The 12,397-nt window shown below is 43.9% G+C and overlaps 1 protein-coding gene across 1 annotated transcript in view; it reads left to right on the forward strand.

Annotated features, from left to right (window-relative positions):
• The window catches only part of HACL1 (2-hydroxyacyl-CoA lyase 1), a 46,386-nt gene that overhangs the window by 13,896 nt on the left and 20,093 nt on the right, over positions 1-12,397 (forward strand). The window contains exons 4-9 of the mRNA XM_075547186.1: positions 58-138; positions 2,189-2,261; positions 5,607-5,684; positions 7,959-8,053; positions 9,346-9,458; positions 11,533-11,668. Of these exons, the coding sequence (XP_075403301.1) occupies positions 58-138; positions 2,189-2,261; positions 5,607-5,684; positions 7,959-8,053; positions 9,346-9,458; positions 11,533-11,668 (576 nt within the window). The remainder of the gene's footprint in view (positions 1-57; positions 139-2,188; positions 2,262-5,606; positions 5,685-7,958; positions 8,054-9,345; positions 9,459-11,532; positions 11,669-12,397) is intronic.

Genomic DNA, 12,397 nt, shown 5'->3' on the forward strand with positions numbered 1-12,397 from the left:
TGTTTCCGAATCTTGTTGTATTTGACCTGCTTCTCGTACCCTCTGTGTCACTTCTAGGCCAGGAGCATGCCTGGTGGTTTCCGGCCCGGGTCTCATCCACGCCTTGGGTGGTATGGCCAACGCAAACATGAACTGCTGGTAATCAAATCCTCATTATTGAAAGCCTTCTCTGAGAACTGTCACTCACCTGACTGAGTGGCGTAAGCCCTGGCCTGAAGTGGGACTGGCGTAGTGCAGGCCACAGCATAGAGGTCCTCATCCTGTTGAGCAGGTTTGATGCTTCATCTTAGCAGTTGCAGATTTTCGGAGATAATTCAAACTGTTTCTGTGGCCAAGTTCAGAGAAATAAAGTTCTTCGGAAGAAAGATAACAATGTCGATAGCAGCCTTTTTGCCTGACATACTTGCAAAGTTTCTGGAGTCATGGACTGTACAAGTCCCAGGTCTCTCGGAGTTTCCCTGCCCTGTATGTTACAGGTGAAGCACTGAGGCTCAAGGAGATGAAATGACATCTGGACAATTTTGCTGATTCTTTTTCTTCATAAAGTAATTGTCCATACATAATAGAAAACAAAATTCTAGGTATTTTGAATATGTATATTCATCTTTAATACATATGAAAAAATTAAATAGTTACTTGGACATAGAGGAGCCCTGGTGGCGTAGTGGCAGTTGGGTTGCGATCCTAAAGGTAAGCAGAGATGGGGTTTTCTATTCCTGTAAAGCATTACAGTCCCGGACAGTCACAGCAGTTCTGCCCTGTCCTTCAGGGTTGCTCTGAGCTGGCATCAACTAGATGGCAAGGCGTGTGGGTTTTTGGGTTTGTTTTTGTTTTATTTGGAAAGAATCTCAAACTTACAAAAAGAGCTGCAAGGGTAAAAACAAATAATACAAAGAGCACTTCGCATGTACTTATACTTCGGGTTACAGTCCTTTCTCGTTTGCTTTAGCTTGTGTTCATTTTGGATAGATGGCTGCATAGTAAGGCAGGTAGACATTTAGGTAGATCAGGTCAACCAGACACACCGCTGTCAAGTCGAGTCAGGCTCCGAGCAGCCCGACAGGACGGAGTAGGAAACGTCATACGGTTTCCAAGGCGGTGACCTTTTCGGGAGCCGATGGCCACAGCTTTCTCCCTGGAAGCTACTGGTGGACTTGAACTGGTGACCTTGCAGTTGCTTTTGTCAACTGTGCACTCTGGCCTCCTACATGGATAATATCCACATGGAATCTTCTGAACCATTTAAGAATAGGAGCGCTCTACCCCTCGACATGTCAGTGTGTCTTTCCTGAAAGCCGAGCTGCTCGCCACAGTCGTTAGGGACTTGAGGGACCTTCGACATGCTGCAGTTGCTTAGCTCTCATCAGCCATGTGTGCTCTAATGGGACGTTCTTTATAACGTCCCTTCTGTTCAGTGTTCTCCAGTACTCCATCTAGTCATGAGTCATTCACTGCATGTAATTGTCACGTTTCTTTAGCTTCATTAAATTTGGAACATTTGTTGTATTTATATTCCTTAGGACCATTCTGTATCATTGGCTACTGTATTTTATCTGTTTTCCTCAATTGTCTTGGAATAAATGATGTATAATGCTTTGGGGTAAGCATAAATTCCTTTTATTGCATCATTTTGTTGTTTAATTATGCTCCTTCAAGAGACTCCTATTAAAGAAATTCTGGGAGACAGCACATAAAAAAATAAAACTGTAATTCTTGCATTCACTGAATTGGAGAAAATTCATTTTAGAATGTTGAGAAACACTTTTTTTCCCCCAAACCATGCTTTTGTTTCTTTGTTTTAATTTAAATGTACATATTCATTTTGATTTATTTCTAGGGCAGCTCTAGGTTTGCAATATCCTTTTTTTCCTCTCCCTTGAAGGTTAAGGATTTTGGGGCTGAGAAATATTACTTTTTCTCTTATTGCCATATAGACTCACTTAGGAAAGTGTGCTTTTTTCCCCCCCTCCCCTTATCTTGGGAATGACAGGAGGAGACTGAAACTTCACTTTATATCACCCTGCACAGAAGTTGGGGCCAGCACCTAAAATTCGGGCCACCAATCCCCTAGCTATTACATATTTCAGATTTTTAAAGCAAGGTTTCTATCCTATCAGGTTTCTTCCTCTATCACTATCTGCCATTTTAAAGGAAAATTTAATTTGTTTTTTTAAAATGAATCTTTCAGGCCCTTGATTGTGATTGGTGGCTCCTCGGAAAGAAGCCAAGAAACTATGGGAGCCTTCCAGGAGTTCCCCCAGGTACGCACGCCGCCCTCCGACGCCCCTCTCGAGCACAGCAGCACCTTCCCACACATTACATACGGGGTGTGGGAAAGAAAGGGAAACACGCCGCATGTCTACGTTGAAAACAGTAAAACATCAGATAGAGGTTCCTGGGGTACAGTTCATGAACTGAAGGCCCATTTCAGGGCAAATACTGAGAAAGAACTTATGCTCCAATTGGGATCAGCTTTCCGAGTGATTCACCTTTTGAAAAGCCTTTAAACACTGAAATAAGCTCCCATGAGAGTTAAAATATGCAGGAATGAAAATACTTTTAAACTATGCCTCTCAGATGGTAGAGAAGTAAAAAGTACAGAGGAAAAAATCTACTCAAAATAACTAGGTCTTGGACCCACCACTCATCTCGTCTGTTGTCCACGGTGGCTCGTGAGTTGCGATGGCAACCGGGGGTTCAAACACCAGCAGGGTCATTCCTGGTGGGCAGCATGCAGCGAGACCTCCAGAGATGAAGACAGGCCTGGTGATCTCGTCTGAGTATTAGCCAATGAAACCCTGTGGAACCTAACAGAAAATCGTGTGATAGGGCGCCTAGAAGGTGAGCCCTAGAGGTGGCATGACACTGAAAGCACGCAGTGGCTGCCACAGTAGCCTGCAGCATGACCAGTGACTGCAAACGGCCCAGGACAGGACTGGGCAGCATCGCCTGCTGTTACACACAGCCCATGAGCAGAGCTGACCCGACAGCATCTACGAACAATAGAAACACACCCCGGACAGCTTCATATTATTTTTAAAAGGCCGAAGAAAAGTTATTTCAAGATGCAAAGACTACCTTAGAGAACTTGTCATCTAAATGCCACCGTTTTAAGAGGAGTTGTAGACAGCATGTAGGTAAGGGTAAATGATTGACATTTTAAGATAAATGTTTGAGTATCTCTAGACAAAATTAAGAACAGATTCATTGTGGATAAGTTTGAATATCACGAGAACCTCAAAAACATAAAAATAGGATTTCATAGTCGATAAAGTAGTACAAGGACCCCCTGGCGGCACAGTGTTGAAGCACTCAGCTAGCACGTCAGTGGTGCCAACTCGCCAGCTGCTCTGTGGGGCAAGATTACAGCTCTGTGCACTCTAGAGAGCCACTCCGAGCCAGCATCAGCCCGATGGCATTGGTTTGGCTTGATTTGGAGACTAGCATGAAGTACTAGACTCTAAAAGAATGGCCAAACCAAACTCAAGGTCATGGAGTTGATTCCAAGTCCCAGGAACCCTGTAGGACAGAGTAGAGCTGCCCCACAGCTCTGAACCCACAGCCCGAGGGCTCCGTGAGATCAAGGGTAAAACCAAATACGCACTGCCTGCACAAAACTGGGCAGCATTCACAGACACGTACCATGTAAGAGGATTAGGAGAAGGAGCATATTCTTTTCCCTTAAACCCAAACAAATAACCTCGTTTAAAACATGATGCTGCGCTTAGAAAAGATGCACTCATAGAAGGCACGTCTGATCTTGTGCTAGATACCAGGCTTTTCATGTCTCATGGATAAAGCCTTCGCTGTCCTTCTGTCAGAATCAGAGTGCATTAGGGATGTCTTCATGGAGGACTGCGTGATTTCAACGGTGAGGGAGAGGCTGCGGCATAGATTCTTTTCCTTTGACTTAGAGTTAAACTTGCCTTTTTTTAAAAAAATTAAGATTGTTGTTATCGTAAACAAAAAGGTAAACTCCCTGCTGATGATAATGGCTTCATTTTTGCACGTTAGGTTTGACTGTTAACGAGATGAACTTGCCGACGATTAGCACTGTCCAAAGGACCGTAGTAGAAACTTAGCGGTAATTAAAGAGAGTCTATTAAAATAAAAACACCCCCAAGATGAAATAAAATAGAGTCTGTCCGTAAACACTGACTATGCTGGTGACTGGTTCCTGGGTGAGCACAGCCGCTTTCCTGCACCGACAGAGTCTATCGTGCAGAGGGGACCGGAGAGGTCAGACTGGCAGAGAGCGGAGAAACCTATGTGCCCTTGAGCACAGACATCCAGTCGTCTCACGGGATGTCCCTTGGGTGGACGTTTTGCAGCGATGTGATCCTGGTGGGTTCTCAGCTATCTTCCTAACGTCAGACTGTTGGCAGGGCAGAGGTTCTAATGGTTAGGGCAGCCAGTTGGTAATAACCAGCCTTCACCGCAGAGGCCCTGAATCATCTGTGCCACGACACCTGGTGCACCAGACTTCTTCTTCCTTTCCGAACAGAAGCAATTTATATTCATGGTTGAAAAATAATCTAATAGTCTTCTAACATTTCTCTTGTTTTCTCAAGTGCAAATCAGTTTCTGATGTAACCCTGTGGGCATTTTTTCACCCACGTGTTAGCCAGTCAGTGAGTGGGGTAAATGTTGTCTGTCTCCTGCTAGAGAGCATAAATGGAATCTCACGTGAATTAGACGTTTCCAAAAATAGCAGCACGGCAAGCATTCCTCTGTGAATTCACCACCTTTATTAGTTCTCCCTTAACGATTTTTATTCATCTTTTGATACTGAGAATAGCGCCAAACTGAGTTTATTTTTTGTGCACCAGTGCAAATATAAGACCTAGCTCTGGAATTGCTGGATCCCTGAGTATACTTCTTGTAATAGACATTGTTCAACTCGCCATCCTGTTTATCCCCTCACCAGCAGTTTCTTATTGTTTTTTTAAACATTTTATTAGGGGCTCATACAACTCTTATCACAATCCATACATATACATAACATCAGTTGTATAAAGCACATCTGTACAATCATCCTCAAAGCATTTGCTCTCCACTTAAGCCCTTTGCATCAGGTCCTCTTTTTTTTTCCCTCCCTCCCCGCTCTCCCCTCCCTCATGAGCCCTTGATAATTTATAGATTATTACTTTGTCATATCTTGCCCATCTCCCTTCACCCCCTTCTCTGTTGTCCGTCCCCCGGGAGGAGGTCACATGTAGATCCTTTCCAACCCACCCACCCTCTACTCTCCAGTATCGCCCCTCACCCCCTGGTCCTGAAGGTATCATCCACCCTGGATTTCACCAGCAGTTTCTAAAGACACTTGTCATCCCGGGCTCTGGGGGACACTAGGTATACTCAAGCCTTTTCATTTTCCCTATAAATAAGGATTACCATGTTTTCTTGTTTCGTCTACTGGATTATATTGAGATAGAAATTTGATTGTGCTTGAAATGGGCTTTATAAGAAACGGGCTAGCTAATAATGAATGCATCTTCTTCATCTTGCCTCTGAAAATAATAGAGTAATGACTTGACATTTTATCTTTCTTCAAAGGGCAGTGTGATCCATGGAGGAATTGAAAGTGATTTTCTTTGTACACACAGGTCGAAGCCTGTCGGTTGTACAGCAAGTTCTCTGCCCGGCCAAGCAGCCTGGAAGCGATCCCCTCTGTTATTGAAAAGGTACAGTACTTGATTATAAGCTCTCCAAGTCGCTGGTTTCTTTTTTTGGTTGCGGATATATGTGTTATTTTCACTCTCAATAGAATGAGTAACTCTTAGAAACATGCACAGGCAGTGAAAAGTGACGTCGTCAAACAGCTAAGTCACAGTTTGATTGTCACTTCCCTCCATTTAATTTTAGAAACAGTTAAAATATGGTAGATATATGTTTTATAAGTTTTTCCTGAACTTTAATTTTCTAGGTTATTTTTTTAATTATTTAAAAAGCAAAGTGTAATGAAACCCTGTATACTGTCTGTTTTCTTTGATACCTGGGACAAAGGCACATAACTCCCCCTCTTAGTTGGCTAAACAGCATCATATCAATGCATCTTGGTTACTTAACATTATATGTGAAATTATATTCCAGCTGCTTCAAAACTATGAGTGACAGAAACACATTGCAGCATCACAGTTTCTGGAAACTCTGCCAAAGGGGAAAGTACACGTTACACAGTACAGATTGGTAGGCAGGTTAAAGTGCAACTGGATTCTAAAATCCTAATTCTTCCGTTACTGATCTCCTTCCTTGTAAACAAAAATATCTGTACAAATACATGGACTCAATAGAGGGTATTTAACTTTTTAAAAATGCATAGGCTTTATATTTTAGAGCAATTTTTGGTTTACAGAAAAGTTATGCAGAAAGTATGACCTTTGGTTAACTAATATTTATATGTTAACTAACATTTCCATGTGACTTTAAAATTCACTTGTTACACTTTAATCTTAGATTGTGCAACTGGTGAACCAACGGTGATGAGTTAGGGTGAACTCCAGCCCACAGTGTGCCCTGGGGCTTCACGCTCTGTTGTACAACCCTGTAGGTTTTGACAAGTGCTTGATGTCATGTGCCCACTATTGGAATATCATACAGAATTGCTTCACTGCTTTACAGTGCCCTGCACGCCCCTGCTTGTCCTTCCCCTCTCCCCTTGATTCCCAACATCCTCTGATCGTTCCGAGGCCTCTATAACGTAGCCTTTTCCAGAGTGTCAGCTTTATTTAGAATCATACCATATGTAATCCTGGTTTCTTTTATTTAGCAGTATCTAAATAAGTATTTAAGGCTCCTTCCTGTCTTTTAACATTTTTTTCCTTCCTGTCTTTTTACTGCTTTAGTAGTTCTCTTCTTGATCAGTTATCAGGCATCAAAGAACAAAAAATCACATCATTGTGTGCTCACCTCCCCGATACGATCGCTGAAGACAAATGGGTGCATAAGCAAATGTGGTGAAGAAAGCTGATGGTGCCCGGCTATCAAAAGATATAGCGTCTGGGGTCTTAAAGGCTTGAAGGTAAACAAGCGGCCATCTAGCTCAGAAGCAACAAAGCCCACATGGAAGAAGCACACCAGCCTGTGCGATCACGGGGTGTTGAAGGGGTCAGGTATCAGGCATCAAAGAACAAAAAATCATATTGTAAATGAGGGGGAGTGCAGAGTGGAGACCCAAAGCCTATCTGTGGGAAAGTGGACATCCCCTTACAGAAAGGTCGCAGGGAGGAGACAAACCAGTCAGGGTGCAGTGTAGCACGATAAAACATACAACTTTCCTCTAGTTCCTAAATGCTTCCTTCGTGCTCCCACTATCATGATCCCAATTTTACCCTACAAATCTGGCTAGACCAGAGGATGTTCACTGGTACAGCTGGGAACTGGAAACGCAGGGAATACAGGGTGGATGATCCCTTCAGGACCAGTGGTGAGAGTGGCGATACTGGGAAGGTGAAGGGAGGGTGGGTTGGAAAGGGGAAACCGATTATAAGGATCTACATGTAACCTCCTCCCTGGGGGATGGAGAACAGAAAAGTGGGTGAAGGGAGACATAGGACAGTGTAAGATATGACAAAATAATAATTTATAAGTTATAAATAATTTCAAATATGAGGGAGGGGGAGAAGGGGGGAGAAATGAGAGCTGATGCCAGGGGCTTAAAACATTGAAGAGCAAATGTTTTGAGAATGATTAGGGCAATGAATTTACAAATGTGCTTTACACAATTGATGTATGTATGGATTGTGATAAGAGTTGTATGAGCCCCTAATAAAATGATTTTAAAAAATAGTTCCCTTCTTTTGGGTATTTCAGTTTTAATTAAAATTGTTATTATTCCAAGTAAGGCTGACCCCAAAAGTTAAAATAGTGATTATTTCATAGTTTTAATTATTTTAAAATGGAACTTGAGAATAAGGTTTGAGAGTTTAAAACTTTTCTTCTATTTATCATAAACACAGGCTGTGAGAAGCAGTATTTATGGTCGCCCAGGTGCATGCTATGTCGACATACCTGCTGATTATGTGACCCTCCAGGTGAATTCAAATGCTATCAAGTGAGTCACAGTTAGATAGTCTTTCTTAATCGTGTTAAATGTTCACCTTTTTAAAAGAATTTACCTAGAAGCTTCAAAGTTAATCTCCATTATTCTGAACTCATATTGATTTAGCAATTGCACTCCATCTCAGCCAAAGGGTTTAATACCTTTAATTAAAATGGTATTGTTTATTAATTACCTTCCCCCCTAAATGTGTGTGTGTGTGTGTGTGTGTGTGTGTGTGTATTGAGTGAAAGTAAATAATTACTTTTGGATTTGATTTTCCCAAGTCCCTGTTTGGAGTTAGTCTCTCATGAACCGTCAGTGGCACGTGTGAATGTAGTGCACACTAATGAGAGTCTTTATAGTCTTCACCAGCAGTTGAGGAGACTGCTGAACAATTATTGGGACTCAGCAAAATAATGTCGGTTTGTCTATCTGCCTCGTGCTCCGAGTGTGTCTGTAAAAATACTCTATGCAGATACGGTTCTGATTTGTCTTGTCGCCTTATTCTTTCTGAGTGGCACCTTTTGCAAAGGTTTCTCAGTCACCCTGGTAAGGACGGGCACTGCCGTTAATGCCCAGTCATGGCTCTGTAGCCACTACAGGGAGAGAGTGGGCCTTTCCGTACACGCGGTGTCCCAAAAGCTGCTTCCTGCTTGGGCAGACCATACAGACAGCATTGTCTGTTATGCATAGTTTCTGAACATGCCAATACAAATGATGTTATCGCCTTGCTCAATGAGTGGAAATTTAGTGAGCTGGTTAAAACCTGGACTTTGGAGACACAGTGACCTGGTGTAATCTAGTTGTTGTCACATCCTGTTTGGGGACCTCACACATTCCCCCCTCTTCTCCATGTAAAAATGGAGATTGATCTCATTGTTTTAAGAATTATATGGAAATAAATAGCGTTTAGTAAGTGCTAAACAGTGGCATCAAGTATGGTTTTTACTATTAAAACAACTATTACTACAGTAATGCAATGCCATTAGCCCACATTTCATGCCAACATATTGCCTGTTTGACTGCCTACTAAGGGATAATAGGGAATACCTGTTAACTTGGTAGATGTGAGAAGGATGTTGTGGCGCAGGGAATGTTGAAGAGTGAAATGTCTCGATCCCTATAGCTGACTTTAAAATGGTCCAGGGAAAGCATTTGTGTGTGTGCCTGAAGCCAACGTGATCAGTGATGACTAGTGGCTGCCTTTAGATGGAGAGCGTCTGGGGTTTCTCATGCTGGTTTGCACTGGTCGACGGGTCATGGCAAGTTGGCCTCCTTCGGTTGACGGGACTCTTTACTTCCAGGTACGGGGAGTGCTGCATGCCGCCCCCTGTGAGCATGGCCGAAACCGCTTCTGTCCGGATGGCAGCAGCACTTCTTCGGAATGCCCAGCAGCCCCTCCTCATCCTTGGGAAAGGTAGCGCCAAGTGGGCCGCCCCTTCTGGAAAGGCTTTAGGAAGAAGGCAGCGTCCGTTTAGGAGTTGTCTTGATTCTTTGTGACCAGCTTCACTACTTTGGGAGTGAGAATAAAAGTTCTCTTCCTGTGGTTAAGGGGCTTATCTGCTCACCCAAAGACTGGCAGCTGGACACCCCTCCCCCGCCCCGCCCCCCCAGTTGCTCCTCAGAAGACAGATGTGGCGGTCTACGTCCATCAAGATTGACAACAGCCCTGGGGGGAACCTGGGCTTCGTTTTCGGCTTGGTCTGTCCATGTGCGCACTATGACTTGTGTTACTCTTCTTAAAGCGGTGGTCCGTATTGTCACATTGCTTCCCCCAAGGGGGTGACCATGCCCGCCGCCATCAGCACTTCATTAAAGACTCTCTCCATTGACCAGCTCCCAGAACCGAGGCAGCTCTCAATGACATGGGGTTTAAAGTTTGGCTGTCCCTAGTAGTTTTCATGCTAGTCGGTTATCGATTACCTAGGAGCTCACTCCAGAGGCATGGCAAGTGGTTTTAATTAAAAAGGTGGACAGTAGGAAAGAATCGAGGCCAGGGCTCTGTTGACTGCCACTGTGTGATGTCTTGGCTCTGTGAGCTAACCAGATAATGACTTTGAGTCTCGATGTAAAATGAGCATATTAATCACCTCAACATGCTCTTTATCGTGAAATAGTAATATGCATAAAAAAGCACTTACTGGGTGCTAGTTTTCCTTCTTCCTTTAATAAGCACTGGAGGAGCGCCTCCGCCAAGGCCAGCACTATCAGAAACACCCACAGGCTTCTAGGGAACTAGTGACCTTCCTTACAGGGCAGGTAACCTGGTAGCAGCTAACGGCGGGCGCTGTCCTCTTGGTGGCGTGTGCCGAGCCCGACGGCAGCTGGCTTGCGGTGGGTGCTGTGGAAAGACTTTCCAAAAGAGGGCGCTGCAGTTGCCCCTTTGCACAGTACGAAAACCAGTGGGTCTAGTTAGAGGGCAAGGAGAGCGCAGGGGGTCCCGGAAGAGGGAACTAGATATACAGACAGAGTGGCAGAGGACAGTAGAAGAAAGGAACTTTTTCTCAGACATCTGAAAAAGGACAGGAATGAAAGTGGTTGGTAAAGGGAGCCTTATGTTCAATGTGTAAATACACTGTATGATCTACTGGTCTGAGGTCTGCAAAGCAGTGAGAAGTGGCTGAGAAATAAAATGATAATGACCTTGAATAAGAACTAGAGCAGTGGTTCTCGACCTGTGGGTGGCAACCCCTTTGGGGGTCGAACAACCCTTTCACAGGGGTTGCCCGATTCATAACAATAGCAAAATGACAGATATGAAGTAGCAATGAAAATAGTTTTATGGTTGGGAGTCACCACAACATGAGGAGCTGTGTGAAAGGGTCGTGGCATTAGGAAAGTTGAGAACCCCTGAAATAGAGCCATCTCTGTTTTTAAAACAAAACAAAAAATAGTCTGTCTTTAGTATCATTGAGGATGTACCTATGGCAATATTACAGACACGCACCTGTAAAAAACTACTGGTGCCTGCCCCATTGGGGTAGCCCTGTTAAAATCACAGCATTATTGAGCAGATTAAACTGGAGGAGAATTGCAGGAGGTTTAGAAACTCAAGTCTCAAGGTTGCTGGGGGGTGGGAGGGAGGGGGTGCGTGCAGTATGCAAGCATAGAGAGAACCCCACTCTTTCAGAGCACAGCCCTCTGTGCCTGTCTGGACTGCCTCAGGATCAATACTGAGTTTATGGAATTGAGAGTAGGGGCTCGCTGGGACCACATGGGTAACCGAGAGCAGCAAGAGACGCAAGATGAGACTTCTGCTTTGGGGGCGACATCCTTCAGAATAATTGGAAATATTATTGGGGGGTGGAAATTAGAAAACTACACATTTTTAAAACCCTAAAGCTCAAAGTCATAGTCACACTGCACTGTGGGTTTAAGCCTGTATTGTAGGAGGGGAGTCTTTGAAAGATCTAAAAGCAATCCCACAGGAGCTACTACGAAGGTTACAGGACATGGACCCTAACTGCCCAATATGTTTGCATTTCTTGTAGGTGCCGCTTATGCCCATGCAGAAGAGAGTGTCAGGAAACTGGTGGAGCAGTGTAAACTGCCATTTTTGCCCACCCCCATGGGAAAGGGTGTTGTCCCCGATAACCACCCGAACTGTGTCAGTGCGGCCAGATCCAGGTGCGTGGCATGCATGCCTGCTGTGGAGTGCAGCAGCCAATTCATGTTATGGCTTAATGGATCAACAGCCGAGAAGCCGGAAGGATCAGGAGGCAAATTTGGGCACATCTCATTCTTTTCAGACTTCTCAATACTGTAACGATGTGGTTCCGCTGCCTTCTGGCAGTCATGGTTTCAAAGGAGAAATCTGTCATTCAAATAATTATTCCTCTGCATATAGCATGCCGCTTTTTTCCTGACGGCGTTATCTTTGATTTTCAGCAGGTTGAGCAAGAGCTGTCTGGACATGATTTTCTTAAGTTTTTCTCCCAGCTGGTGTTCTCAAATCTTCTAGAATCTGTTCATTTTCGTTCTTCAGCAAATTTGGGAAGCGTTTTTATGTTTTTTCCTCCTACACCACTCTCTGGCTTCTCTTTCTGAGGACCATGACACCAATCTTCGACCGTGACTCTGCTTCCTTCACAAGCCTTGTTCTCTACCGCAGAGAGTGATCACAGATACGTAAAGTCTCTGTTAGCCAAGTCCGACATCTGGGTCATCTTGGGGTTGCCCTGTATCTTTTCTTTTTTATTTTGTAAAGAGCTGGTCACTTTTCCTTCTGGTTTCAGATAGTTTAGATTTCATCCTGGATATTTTAAAATACTACGTTGTAAGATATTAGGTTATGCTAAAATAACCCATAAAATATATATTCTTTTGTATTTCGGTGCCTGTTTTTGGTGGGGAGGG

This window comes from Tenrec ecaudatus, chromosome 4 (genome assembly GCF_050624435.1).
Source record: "Tenrec ecaudatus isolate mTenEca1 chromosome 4, mTenEca1.hap1, whole genome shotgun sequence".
Taxonomy (NCBI): Eukaryota; Metazoa; Chordata; class Mammalia; order Afrosoricida; family Tenrecidae; genus Tenrec; species Tenrec ecaudatus.